This window comes from Xyrauchen texanus, chromosome 22, assembly GCF_025860055.1.
Source record: "Xyrauchen texanus isolate HMW12.3.18 chromosome 22, RBS_HiC_50CHRs, whole genome shotgun sequence".
Classification (NCBI taxonomy): Eukaryota; Metazoa; Chordata; class Actinopteri; order Cypriniformes; family Catostomidae; genus Xyrauchen; species Xyrauchen texanus.
The window spans coordinates 2,135,489-2,150,523 of NC_068297.1; the positions used below are offsets into that span (position 1 = coordinate 2,135,489).

At 37.0% G+C, this 15,035-nt stretch overlaps 2 protein-coding genes across 2 annotated transcripts in view; one reads left to right on the forward strand and one right to left on the reverse strand.

The window, feature by feature from the left end:
- The window catches only part of LOC127662459 (thioredoxin-related transmembrane protein 4-like), a 115,056-nt gene that overhangs the window by 12,582 nt on the left and 87,439 nt on the right, over positions 1–15,035 (forward strand). The gene's annotated exons all lie outside the window — the stretch shown is intronic.
- Positions 13,616–15,035, reverse strand: part of LOC127662283 (1-phosphatidylinositol 4,5-bisphosphate phosphodiesterase beta-1) — a 77,102-nt gene continuing 75,682 nt past the window's right edge. Inside the window, exon 32 of the mRNA XM_052153413.1 lies at positions 13,616–13,816. Within this exon, the coding sequence (XP_052009373.1) occupies positions 13,616–13,816 (201 nt within the window). The remainder of the gene's footprint in view (positions 13,817–15,035) is intronic.

Below are 15,035 nucleotides of genomic sequence, written 5' to 3' on the forward strand. Positions count from 1 at the left end.
GATTTCAAATATAGAGTACTTTAAAAGTTTAAGTGTGTCACTACAGAAGAATGATGTAAGAGAACCTCTCTGGGTCTGAGCGACTCTTCCTCACCAATCAGACATACATGAATCTGCTCGGGATAAGCCTCATTTAACAGCTCTGCTACAGAGAAAACATTTACATTTATGCATTTGGCAGACGCTTTTATCCAAAGCGACTTACAGTGCACTTATTACAGGGACAATCCCCCCGGAGCAACCTGGAGTTAAGTGCCTTGCTCAAGGACACAATGGTGGTGGCTGTGGGGATCAAACCAGCAACCTTCTGATTAACAGCCTTGTGCTTTAGCCACTACACCACCACCACTTTGATTTGTTTTTTTCATAACAATATTCCAAACTACTTTCTTAAGAATTTCAGCTGATTAATTGTAAGGGTGAGAGAGAAGGTGAAATTTCTCAAGTAAAAATAGGTTAGGAGATTTATTGGTGCATAAAACATTAAAAGTGGACTGGTGTTTGTAAACTGTTATTAGATATTAGTATGTTCAGTTTATGTATGTGAGGATTAAATATCACTAAAATAAACCTGCACATTTTTTAATCTTCAGTTCTTGATGAGTATTTTTCCTCTGAGGTCGTTTGAAGACGGTAGAGGGAAGCCAGCCTCCATCTAACACCTTTATTTTCAGCAAGATTTCATGTGATAGAGAACAAAGTATTTGGAAAATAAAATTTCAAATGTCATTAACTCCTGCACACACACCATCACAATCATCTAACGGCTGTTTGAGGAGCAAATCTCCAACAATGTCTTCAGAGTAGCATGCTAGTTTATACTGCTGATGTTTCCTGAGAGAAATACAAACACACGTCAAATAACAGTAGGCTTGAATTTATTTATTTGATTAATATTAACTCACTGTGATATTACATTGATCTATTTTGAATTTAGATATTGATGAGGACCTTTATGATGGATGGATGGATGGATGGATGGAATAACGAAAGATGGATGTGTGGATGGATTTATGGATGGATGGATGTGTGGATGGATGGATGGATATGGATGGATAGATGGATGGATGGATGGACGGTCGGATAGATGGATGGATGGATGGGTGGATGGATGGACTGATGGATGGATGGACGGTCAGATAGATGGATGGATGGATGGATGGATGGATGGACTGATGGATAGATGGATGGATGGATGGATGGACGGTCAGATAGATGGATGGACGGATGGATGGTTGGACGGATGGATGGATGGACAGACGGATGGATGGACGGATGGATGGATGTGTGGATGGATGGATGTGTGGATGGATGGATGTGTGGATGGATGGATGTGTGGATGGATGGATGGACCGATGGATGGATGGATCTGTGGATGGATGTATGGATGGATGGATGGATGGTTGGATCAAGAGAATGAAAGATGGATGGATGATGGATGGAGAGAATGAAATCTAGATGATGGATTGCTGGTTGGTTGGATGGATGGATGGTTGGATCAAGAGAATGAAAGATGGATGGATGGATGGATGGATGAAGAGAATGAAAGATGGATGGATGGATGGACGAAGAGAATGAAAGATGGATGGATGGATGGATGGATGAAGAGAATGAAAGATGGATGGATGGATGGATGGATGGATGAAGAGAATGAAAGATGGATAGATGGATGGTTGGATCAAGAGAATGAAGGATGGATGGATGGATGTATGGATGGATGGATGAAGAGAATGAAAGATGGATGGATGATGGATGGATGGATGGATGGATGGATGGATGGAGAGAACATAAGAGGGATGGATGGCTGTTCGGATGATGTATGGATTGATGGAGAGAACGAAAGATGGATGGATGGATGGACGGATGGACAGAAAATTAAGTGAGTTTATACTTAAAACAAGAAAAAAACTATTTGTCAACAGGGTATGAAAAATAACAAACTTGATTTCCATTTGAATCAAGATTTTCTTACCTCATCCGTAAATATTGTTTTCTTGTTATAAGCATGTACTACATTTTATTAGATTTCTCTGAAAACAAGACAAACTATGTTATGTCATTATGCTTCTCAGGTAAATGTATCTTATTTTAAGAATGTTTTTAATGTAAAACCAGACAAAAACACAGAATATTTTCAGTGTCGATAACATTCATGTGTGCAGTGGATCTCAAGGGACAGAATCAAAGGATACTCAGATGTCACGAAAGCTGTTTCTTTAATTCCCTGGATGACATCCTGTATATATCATTACATTTCTGTTTTTATACTTTTCCCATCTATTACTGTTTTTCAGTGAAAACATTTACTGTACTGTATTTACTAATAATCACAAGGTCAACAGGAAATGAAGAGCAGGACATTTTTCATGTCATCAGTGCACATGTGGTGGTGTAGTGGGCTAAAGCACATAACTGGTAATCAGAAGGTTGCTGGTTTGAACCCCACAGCCACCACCATTGTGTCCTTGAGTAAGACACTTAACTCCAGGTTGCTCTGGGGGGATTGTCCCTGTAATAAGTGCACTGTAAGTCGCTTTGGATAAAAGTGTCTGCCAAATGCGTAAATGTATATATGCATTTTCTATAAATGTATGTATATATATACTGATGTACAGTATGGTAATGCTATTTAACATATATGCAATTAAGTGTATGTAAAGTTATGTGAAGTACGTCATGTTTGGACCCCAGGAAGATTAGCTGACTGTCATGGCATCCGCTAATAGGGATCCTTAAAAAACTATTAGAAAACCAAAAAATTAAAAAACAATCTCCTGATAAACCTCCAAACAATCCAGAAACACGGCAGCATTCTCATAAGACATCAAAAACCTGCACAGATCAGTTTATTCATTCATACAGTCCAATATGGATGTTGAGTCCCATCTTTCTCTTTTACAAGGCAGATGAGAAACCAAGCAATGTTTACTCTCCTTTAACACCAGGTGGCGCTCAAATATTACACAAATGTGTTTACATAACAGATGATTTTTGAAGTGAAGTAGAGGGGATCTTGTTTCATTCCAAAGGGGTTTATTTAGCAAAATGGCAAGTGCATTATCCTGCTTATTCTATAGCAACCTGTATTAAAACAATGGACATGAAATATTGAGCAATATGGTAACAAGAACTTTTAGAGTTTAATAAATATTTGTGCAAAGTAAAACAGATATAGCACTTACTAATGCGTACATGGCACTGTGATGTCTCAGATGATGCCATTTTGACATACCATCATACTGAATGATGAGCATACATTTATATTTATGCATTTGGCAGACACTTTTATCCAAAGTGACTTACAGTGCACTTATTACAGGGACAATCCCCCCGGAGCAACCTGGAGTTAAGTGTCTTACTCAAGGACACAATGGTGGTGGCTGTGGGGATCGAACCAGCAACCTTCTGATTACCAGTTCTGTGCTTTAGCCCACTACGCCACCACCACTCCATTTATGACATATGGTACAGTACTTCAAAAATGCCATTCTTAAGAACATGGTATTTCCACGGTTAATTAGGGCTTTCACGATCAATGGAAGTAAATGGGGCCAATCTGTAATCGTTAAAATACTCACTATAGGCACAAGTACTAGAGATCGACTGATATTCGCTTAAATGACGGATACGATACTGATTATTTTTGGTTTAAGTGTCTGATAACCGATATGCATAACCGATTGCAATATACACTTGTTGAAAGCGCCTCATTTAGCCTAATTAATATTTAAAATGTAAAGATTTTGTGTCCTACATTATCGGTAAACGGGATCTTAAAGGGACAGTTCACCCAAAAGGAAAATTCTCTCATCATTTACTCACCCTCATGCCATCCCAGATATGTGTGACTTTCTTTATACTGCTGAACACAAATGAAGATTTTGAAGACACAAATGAGTAAGTCCTCACAGTGCAAGTGAATGGTGACGAAAACTTTAAAGCTTCATGTGCTTTTGGAGCTTCAAAGTTCTGGTCACCATTCACTTGCATTGTGAGGACCTACAGAGCTGAGATATTCTTTTAGAAATCTTTGTTTGTGTTCTGCAGAAGAAAGAAAGGCACACACATCTGGGATGGCATGAGGGTGAGTAAATGATGAGAGAGTTTTCATTTTGAGTGAACTATCCCTTTAAAGAACCGATGACCGATTAAGTGGAAAATTTTATATATTGGTTAAAATATCATTCAACCGATTAGCGGTCTACCTCCACATAAGACGCAAACAATATACATGTTGACACAATGAAGTTTAGTGAAAACCTTTTGTATAAAAGTATCCGCTGCAGAAAAATGTGTTAATAATAAATGTGTTTTCTAAAATTAGAAGCGTCACATTTAATCCCTCATTCACTTTCACTGTAGCGCCTCACTGTGACCTCGATTTTTGCTTTTTGTAATAAAAAGAGGAATCAAAATAAATTTTTGTGGTAATTATTCCACAAATGCTGTCAGTTGAACTTAACTTGTATTGAACCTAGAAAATTCCTTTATGAATTATTGGTGTGCATGTAAACACACTCACAGGAACAAATAATGCAAAACATTAAATTATTATGAATGGGTATCTCAGCGAGTATTGACGATGACTATCACACCTGGAGTCGTGAGGTTGAATCAAGGGTGTGCTGAGTGGCTCCAGCCGGGTCTCCTAAACAACCAAATTGGCACGGTTGCTAGGGAGGGTAGAGTCACATGGGGTAACCTCCTCGTGGTGGTGATTAGTGGTTCTCGCTCTCAATGGGGCGTGTGGTGAGTTGTGTGTGGATCGTGGAGAGTAGCATGAGCCTCCACATGCTGTGAGTCTCCGCGGTGTCATGCAGGACGAGTCACGTGATAAGATGCGCGGATTGACGGTCTCAGAAGCGGAGGCAACTGAGACTTGTCCTCCGCCACCCCGGATTGAGGCGAGTAACCGCGCCACCATGAGGACCTGCTAAGTAGTGAGAATTGGGCTTGGAAAATCCCCTTCTCAGTTTTAACTGAAGCAAAAGTTCTTCTGATACTGAGGAGAATCAGATAAAAGTCAGGGTTTGCAATGCTCAAGCTAGACATACAGTGGTATCAAAAAGTATTTAGACACTTAAGACATATTAAAAAAAGGTCGTAGAGTACCTCCTGACAGGCCTCTTTCCATTCACATGGGTCAAAATGGACAAACGCATACAACTACAGATAAACAAATGAACAGAAAGCGAGAAGATTGACCATAAAACTAGAGAGAGACACATTGCCATAAAAAAAGTTAATGTTATTATTTTATTAATATTATTATTTAGTTTTTTCTAAATGACCATGGATATTTGAAGCTAGCTAGCACTAAGCAAAGCGCTGTGTGATAAATCATAAGCGCATAGTCAATGGGCATGACCATGAAGTTTTGGTATTTTCGTGCAAGCAAGGACTAAGTCTAGGCGCAAGTGGGTTTGGCGAAATTGCTTCTAATGGGCTGGGTCAAATGCTATTTAATTTGGAGGTTCATCTCTGGCAAGTCTGCTTCCTATCGCAGCGATATAAACAAAGACAGCACATTCATAAGAAGTTGGTCGTGTAAATGGACTGTATGCAATGAAAGAGGAATAGAAATACGTTAGCTTAACACAAATCTAAGACATCTGATGTTCCGCCATGTTTTCAGATTTTGGACACGAACTTTATGACCACATGCCGGTGGAATCTCCAAACTGCAAATACAGAAACTGAATTAAGACTTTGTGCTCAAAACACAAATGACTTGCTCTTATCATCTGATCGCGGCTGCATTTCACTTCTAGTGCTTTTAGATCTTAGTGCTGCATTCAACACGAGATCATGACATTCTCTTGAATAGGCTGGAGAATTATGTTGGCATTTGTGGAATTGCATTAGCATGGTTTAGGTCATATTTAGCAGACCGCTACCACTTTGTCTATGTAAACGAGGAATTGTCAAATCAAACAAAAGTTCATTATGGAGTGCCACAGGGGTCAGTTTTAGGGCCTCTGCTTTTCTCCTTATATATGCTTCCCCTGGGAGGCATTATCAGGAATCATGGAATAAGTTTCTACTGTTATGCCGACAAAACCCAACTTTACATTTCTTCAAAACCCGATTCTAAACTTGATGAAATTTCACAGTTCTCCAAATTAGCAGAGTGTATCAATGCAATCAAAGATTGGATGGCCAGAAATTTCCTTCTACTCAATTCCAACAAAACAGAGGTACTAATTATTGGCCCAATAACTTCTAAAAATAAGCTACTGACTCCTGATGGATGTACTGTTACGTTGTCTACTTCAGTAAAGAATTTAGGTGTTATATTTGATACCAATCTGTCCTTTGAAAATCAATATATTTGTATTTAAACTCGTGTTCACGTGAGTAACGTGAACCCGTGAATATTCCCACTTCTCTTCCGGAAAAGTACACTAAGATGGGTTTCTACAAGTTGGTTCATAGTAAAGTTCAACCAATAGCTGGAATCAAGCAGTCACGCATATTTTCAGAACTTACCAGGTAGTCCAACTTCCTCACTCACGTTCCTCCAAGCGGTGTCTTTTTTTCGTGATCGACATCCATTTTTCCCGAATTCTTCTGCTACTACGTCAGTGACATCCGGACAATCTCAATGCTGATGAGCTTTCGCAACAACGCATCATGAAAATTTCTCGCTCGAGATCAAATATTCCGTCATTCGCTTCATTCGCGCCGCCCGGCGCAAATTCGCATCTATTTGCATTTGACTTTGTATGTAATCGCGCCGCTTCACGTTGTAAGTGAACGCACCATAAGACTTTTTCAATATTACATTTTTATTTTTGTTTCTGTTCATGCATTATTTCCTGTAAAGCTGCTTTGAAACGATGTGTGTTTTGAAAAGCGTTATACAAATACAAATGACTTCATTTCTTCCAACTCCAAATTATTTTCTTTCTCCCATGAACAGTAAAGGAGAATGTTTACTATGCGCTTTCACATACTATAAAATAATAAAGCTCCAAAAAGCCTCATAAAAGAAGTCCATATGTTGTGTGCGTTGTATTCAAAGTCTTCTGAAGCCATATAGCGCCATTATGTGACAAACTGATTGCATTTTAAGTTGTTATTCAGTGAAAATCTTGAACTCTGCCTTTTGTGTTCTTCGTTAGACAGACAATCATATTGGATTGAAATGGCATTAGGTTGAGTAAATAGTGACAAAATGTTCTTTTTTGGACAAACTCTTACTTCAAAATGAAGCGGTGTAAAAGAAGCACTAACAATTATGATGAGATTAAGGTTAGATAACTGTACGGTAGATTTATACTGATGTTAGATGACCTGTAAACACAATGGCATCTTATACACATACTATTCTCTCTCAGCTCTCCTTGTGCGCTATTTTGACTCAACATTCATGTCACTTGAATGTTGGACAAACACTCTTGTAATGAACCGAGCACATGTTTCAGACAAAACATGGGGGTGAGACCATCAGTGGCCTGAAACAGCAGCTGCTTGAGGTTCAACACAAGTGCACACTTCCCAGGGGTCACCAACAATCCATCGGGAGGGCAAATAAAACCAAAAGCACTGGAGGACACAGTCACTGTGACTTAACAGTGACAGCGGATGATGAGAGCTGGAAATAGACAGTGAGATTGATGATCTTCCTTGAGGGTAAAGAATTAATTTACTTGACACATAAGACAAAGCATGTCCTGTAATTGTCCTGGGATTAGTTTTGAAAATATCAATAACTAGACTGAAACAGTAGAATGTAACATAATGTAGGTTTTCAATGAACCATAAACAATTAATGAACATGCACCTGTGGAACGGTTGTTAAGACACTAACAGCTTACGGACGGTTGGCGATTAAGGTCACAGTTATTAAAACTTAGGGCACTAAAGTGACCTTTCTACTGACTCAAAACACCTAAAGAAAGATGCCCATGGTCCCTGCTCATCTACGTGAATGTGCATTAGGCGTGCTGTATTGAGGCATGAGGACTGCAGATGTGGCCAGGGCAATAAATTGCAATGTCCGTACTGTGAGACGCCTAAGACAGTGCTACAGGGAGACCGGAAGAACAGCTGATCGTCCTCGCAGTGGCAGACCTCGTGTAACAACACCTGCACAGGATCGGTACATCTGAATATGACACCTGCGGGACAGGTACAGGATGGCAACAACAACAGCCCGAGTTACACCAGGAATGCACAATCCCTCCATCAGTGCTGAGACTGTCCGCAATAGACCGAGAGGATTGTTGGCCTGTTGTAAGGCAGGTCCGTACCAGACATCACCGGCAACACCTGTCTGGTCCAGCAAAGGTGGGTTTGTGCCCATAGGCAACGGACTGGCAAAAAGTGCTCTTCATTGACGAGTCACAGTTTTGTCTCTCCAGGGGTGATGGTCAGACTCGCGTTTATCATCAAAGGAATGAGCGTTACACTGAGGCCTGTACTCTGGAGCAGGATCGATTTGGAGGTGGAGGGTCCGTCATAGTCTGGGGCGGTGTGTTACAGCATCATCGGACTGAGCTTTGAGCTTGCTGTCATTGCAGGCAATCTCAATGGCTGTCCGTTACAGTCCGTTACAGGGAAGACATCCTCCTCCCTCATGTGGTACCCTTCCTGCAGACTCATCCTGACATGACCCTCCCGCATGACAATGCCACCAGCCATACTGCTCGTTCTGTCCGTGATTTCTTGCAGGACAGGTTTGGCAGTGTTCTGCCATGGCTAGTGAAGAGTCCGGATCTCAATCCCATTGAGCATGTCTGGGACCTGTTGGATCGGAGGGTGAGGGCTAGGGCCAATCCCCCCAGACATGTCTGGCAACCTGGAAGTGCCTTGGTGGAAGATTGGGGGAACATCTCACAGCAAGAACAGGCAAATCTGGTGCCGTCCATGAGGAAGAGATGCACTGTGGTACTTAATGCAGCTGGTGGCCACACAGATACTGACTGTACCAGTTACTTTTGATTTTGACCCCCCCAATGTGTGTTAACTGAACTATATATTTCAGACTTTAAGGCATGTGTGTATACATAAATACAACGAATTGAAGTTATGGCAAAAAAACAATAAACAAAACATGCAAGACATATTTTATAGTGTTTAAAGTCCCACAAGAACAGTTTTATTAAAACCAAATGCACAGCACGAGCACAACTCACATTCAACAATATTTGTCTTCCAAAGATGTTATTTGAGATTCAACAAAACTGGACGAAACCAGACGTTATTAAATGTAATCTTGTCTGTGAACGGAAACAAAAGTATGTGGCATTCACGAGCATACACGTCAACAGTTCGACACGTCATATCTATCATAATTCTGTAGAAATATCTTAAAAGTGCGCTTACAGTTTATACAAAAAATGAGCTCTAGTCATCAACACTTTTTACATTCCACATCTAACAGAGATTGAACATTCAAAGGCACAGGACTTCACTTCAAAACCATCAAAAATCATCAGTCATAAAAGTAATTCAAGTAATCTTACATTGCAAAAAGATTTTGGTGGAAATGAAACAATGCACAGAATCAATCGTGTAGTAAAAAGACTTCTCGAAGTGAATATATACAGGATACAGGATTCATTTCAAATGTAAACTATTACATATGGGGAAATGAAGTCAATAAATAAATGATAAGTCTAATACGTTTGGTAGTTGCAAATGTATCGTGCTGCTTTCTAATGTATTCAAAGAGACATAAAGCAAATGGTAAGTCTGTATATAGACCAAACCAGCATATGCAAGCTTTCAACAGTCTAAAACAAGATTTTGGCACTTTTTTCAGTGGTTCACATAGATCGCATATTGCAACTGAGCAAAAAAATCAAACCTTGCAAATATACAGAACATTAATGACAACGTTCATATAATTACATAACCTGTAATGTACAACTAACCAAATCAGAATGTAACCAAAGTGCTTAAAGAAACTATGAATTATACAATTATGTCATAATGTAATAAAGAATTCACAATCCATTTGAACTGCATAAAGTCTTTAAGCATATACTACATCCATATCTAAACAAAATGACTTATTAAAAAGGAAATGTACATGCTTTTTGACTCTCTTTGACTGATGTAGAAAGATTGCATAATGATGAAAATACCTCGGGACATCCAAAGTGCATATATATATATATATATATTTATATTTATATGTTTTTGTCATCTATATCTGCACTACTGATTTTATTCAATGTGCATCTCACGAAATCGGTTAAAAGCATGTCCAAGTCATATTTCACCCCAAAAAGAAATATATAAAATAAAATATATATATTTTTTTAATATTTGTAATACATTTAAATAAAATAAAATTATATTAAATAAATGTAAATGAAATATATGCATTAATTTTAAATAAAAAAATAAATAAAAACAATTACACATTTTTTTTTGGGAAATATTCCCTCATAATTATCTTTACATATATTTATATATATTTTAATAAAAATCTCATCGTATTTCACTAAAGTAAAAAGTCTGGATGCATTAATGAGAAATGTGCATTAATATCAGGAAAATAATGTCACAATGCAAAAAAACTAATGAAAAACAAAAAGGCTTCAAATGATATATATATGGAGTTAAATGTGACTAGGAAATATATTCATGAGATTCACACCCTATTTTTAATGCTAATTAAAAAAATCTGCCCTTATTATACACTGTACTTACAAATGAAATAAGTTGATAACAAACCGTCCTAAACAGAGAACGTGAGGAATTAAAATATTCCCTTAATACAGCAAATAAAACACAGAAATATATGCAAATAGAACTACCTACAAAAGGTGTTAATGTTTGTTATGGGTCCAAAAAATCAATTATTATTATTATTATAGCTTTAAATACACCACAAATTGATAATAGTTACTACATTAGCTATATTGCTGTATTGCTGACATGTACAAATGTATAGAAGCATGAAGCGCTCGCTGACTGTGGCGTGCATCCCTGAAAACTCAATTTCAGCAGCTGCAGACCGAAATGTGTCTCATATATATCCACGCAGGTGTAAACTCACCTGTTAAGGGTTCCTTTAAAATGCAATCTCTCAAAATGAAATAAACTAACAGAAGCAACTTTTGCAATCAGATGAATTAAATATCATCATCGTTTCAGTGCAAATAAACCAGGAACCTTCCATAGAGTTTCACATCTGTACGGGTCAGTCTCACAAAAGCATATTTCACCTCAGACTCAAAAGAACAAAATAAGAAATTACATTTTAAATTAGAAAATTAAATTAGCCTTTTTTTTTTAACCTATAAGATGTTTTGCATTGTGAAATAATTTTCATGACAATTAAGTGCACCCCCCAACAATCTCATTAATGTAAAACATTGTATTACTGCAATGCAAAAAAAAATGCATCTCTCATACTGCTTTTAATTTATGCAGATTTAAATAATAATTAAATAATTTATTAAACAAAATAAAGTATGTAAAGAATAGTAATATTGTATATTTGTACTGTACAGTAAGAATAATTTTTGTTTAAGTGCTTAATTGTCTTAAATCCTACAATACAAATCCTAAAATAATTATAAGAAAGAAATCCTAATGGTCCTAAAATAAATTACGCAAAATATAATTTCTTAGAACAAGTCCGGCATCATATTTCACCATAAAACTAAAAGAAAGAAATAATCAATTTCATTTTGCATACAGTAAATTAGGCCTATTTTTTTTTTTTAAACAATAAGAAGTTTTGCATTGTGGCATTAATATAATGACAATTTAGCTCAATTTCATCCCACAATCTCATTACTGTAATACAAAAAATCTAATTTGTATTACTTAAATGCTATTTAAATATATATATATAGAGAGAGAGAGAGAGAGAGAGAGAGAGAGAGAGAGAGAGAGAGAGAGAGATTTGTTGTACTGCCTTTAATTTATGCAGATTTAAATACAACAAAAAAAAAAAGAAAATGATTAAACAAAATAACTAACATTTTATTACTGTATAGCAATATTGTATACATTTTTTACTATACAGTAATGATAATTTGAGTCAGTGTGCTTAATTGTTATGAAACTAAAAATTAAAATCCTAAAATTAAAAACAAAAAATCCTAATGGTCCTAAAATAGACTTACTGTACTTGAAATAACATTTCTTAGAACATGTCCGGGCCATATAACAAAATAAAAATAATAATAATAATTAAAAAATAAATCAATAAATATAATAGATATTAATATATATATATATATATATATTGTTGTTTTGTAATTCTATTATTTGCTTAAAAATGTAACCCGTTTTCCAAACCATTAAGATTTTTTGGCATTGTGACATCATTTTGTGACAAATTAAGAACATTTCCTCCCCCATTTCTCATTACAGTAATAATAAAAAAAAATAATATATATATATATTGTTACACCACTCTTTGTCTCTCTCCACTGGCTGCCGGTTCATGCACGTATTAAATTCAAGGCCCTGATGCTGGCATATAAAACAGTCACTGGGTCTGCTCTAGCATACCTAAAAACATTTATGCAGAGCTACGTTCCCACCAGAAGCCTGCGGTCGGCTAAGGAACGTTGTCTTGTCGTACCAAAACAAAGAGGAACCAAAACACTTTCCCGGACTTTCAGTTTCATCATACCACGGTGGTGGAATGACCTTCCCAACTCAATCCGGGAAGCTAACTCACTCTCTATCTTCAAAAAACGGCTAAAAAAAAAAAATATATATATATATATATATATATATATATATATATATATATATATATATATATATATTATTTACATTTCTTGTTGCACTTAAATCTGTTTTGTATACTATTCTGATGATAGTGAAACTTTGTAATATGGCACTTTTTGTACCACTGTCTCCCTAAGATGATTCGCTGATGTTCTTCCTCTTTTGTAAGTCACTTTGGATAAAAGCGTCTGCCAAATGAATAAATGTAAATGTAATTATATATAAATACATAAATAAAAATTGTTACTACAATGTGATAAAATAATGAACTATGAATACAATTGTAAAGTCATTATACAGCATAGTAGCATTTGTTGCACTGGCTTTAATGAATGCTGAATTAAATGTTCAAAATCATTATATTACAGTGATTTTGGGGGGGTTATATAATTGTCATGAGAATATGCCCTCAATGCAAAAAAATCCTTACAGTCCTAAAATAAAGGTTTAATTTTCCCAGTGTAAAATATAATTTCTTATAATTTTGACTTTTGTTTTTGGGGTGAACTGACCAAAATGTTTTTAAAAGAATAACTCATAAAAGATGAAATAATAGCTACAATTGCAATCAGTGCTCGTGTCCCGAACCCTCTTTAACAATAAAACACTTCTGTTTTCATTCATTATTATGAGAAGCACATCAACAGGACACTAGAAATAATTCACATTTAAAACCTTCATTTGTACTCAGTCAAGCAGCTGTACAAAAACTGAAATAAATGAAAAACTTTAGTACAAAAAAAAGAAAAATTGAGCCAAAGGTCACGTATCCAATTCAATGCTCCATGAATACTTTTTTTGGTTGTCTGTTTTTGATATCTTCCAGAGCAAACACAAACCTTACGTCTTTGATCAAACGTGAAAGTGAATTGGGAAGCAATCCAGAAGGTTGTATGACATCACACGATCAGTCTTTCTTCTCTTCTTCCGTGTCGTCTTCAGATTGCGCGCCCTTGTGCGTGAGTTTCTCCAGTGTGTCGGACGAGGGCAGAACTTCCTGATCACCATCCTCAGTCTTCCTCTTGGTGCTTTCCTGCACAAACTCCTGGATCTCCAGCGGAAGTCGCCGGAATTTGTCCTGGTACTCCTGGTCCAGATCATTCTGAAGCTGTGAGGAGACATCAATGGCGCTATTACTATTGCTCAGACTTAACACAATGTATTAAACCTCCGTTTGTGCCACAGACATGAATGATACCTCAAATCATGCGGCTTGTTGATGAGAAGACAGAACAGAACACCGAAGCATTTCTGTAAGAAATCTAGTTTTAAACAATATCTTTAAAAGTGTCTATGATTGTGAATGTTTAATGGTTTTGTCAGATTTCTCATGTCATAAATTGCACTTGTGATGCGGCACAGCGGGTGAATATTGTCTGCTGTGCGCCAATTGTACGAGCCGGGCCGTTCACGCTTGCCCATAATGTGAAATGAGACAGTATTGACAGATACGGATCAATATTCAAGAGTGCTGCAGTAAATACAGACCTTTCAGGCTTTTAACAGCATGAAGCAATAGGTATTATATTTGCACAAATAAATCAAGAAAAGTCACCATGTTGCTTCGGAAAGCCCTCAATATTGCTCACATTATGCATATAAAACATGTACAAAGATATGGTGTGATACTGTCAAAAGATGATATATCAGAGATATGTCCATGATAACCAGTAAATACTTATAAAACCATCTTTGTTAGGTTTGAAACGAACAACCTAGTCTCACAGAATGAACGTTACTATAACTACATTTTTGAAAACTGAGTTTTACGTGCCGCGTTCAACGTTTCGCCGCAGTTTCCTGGTGAAATGAACACTAGAGGCGCTACAACAACTGTGCGTATTATCCACTTCCACACAAATCACGACTACAATGGCTGATTTTGAATTTATAAACACTTATTTTCACCCTGTTACCCTGTTACTCACCCGCTGGACACTTCACTGGGAAACTGCAGCCAAACATGTTTTTGTTTTGCAAAAAAAATTATTTAACTAAAGGATGTTACACAAAATGGCATATAGTGATTAAAAAAACAAAGTAAATATAAAAAAAAGAAAAATGTTTTGCATTGTGTGATATATACAAGGATGTGTGTGTGTGTGTGTGTGTGTGTGTGTGTGTGTGTGTGTGTGTGTGAGAGAGAGAGAGAGATGGAGTATGTGTGTGAGTGTGTGTGTGTGTGTGTGTGTGTGTGTGTGTGTGAGCGAGAGAGAGAGAGAGAGAGAGAAAGATGAAGTGTGTGTGTGTCAGAGAGAGAGAGAGAGAGGGTGAGAGAGAGAGAGATGGAGTGTGTGTGTGTGTGTCAGAGAGAGAGAGAGAGAGAG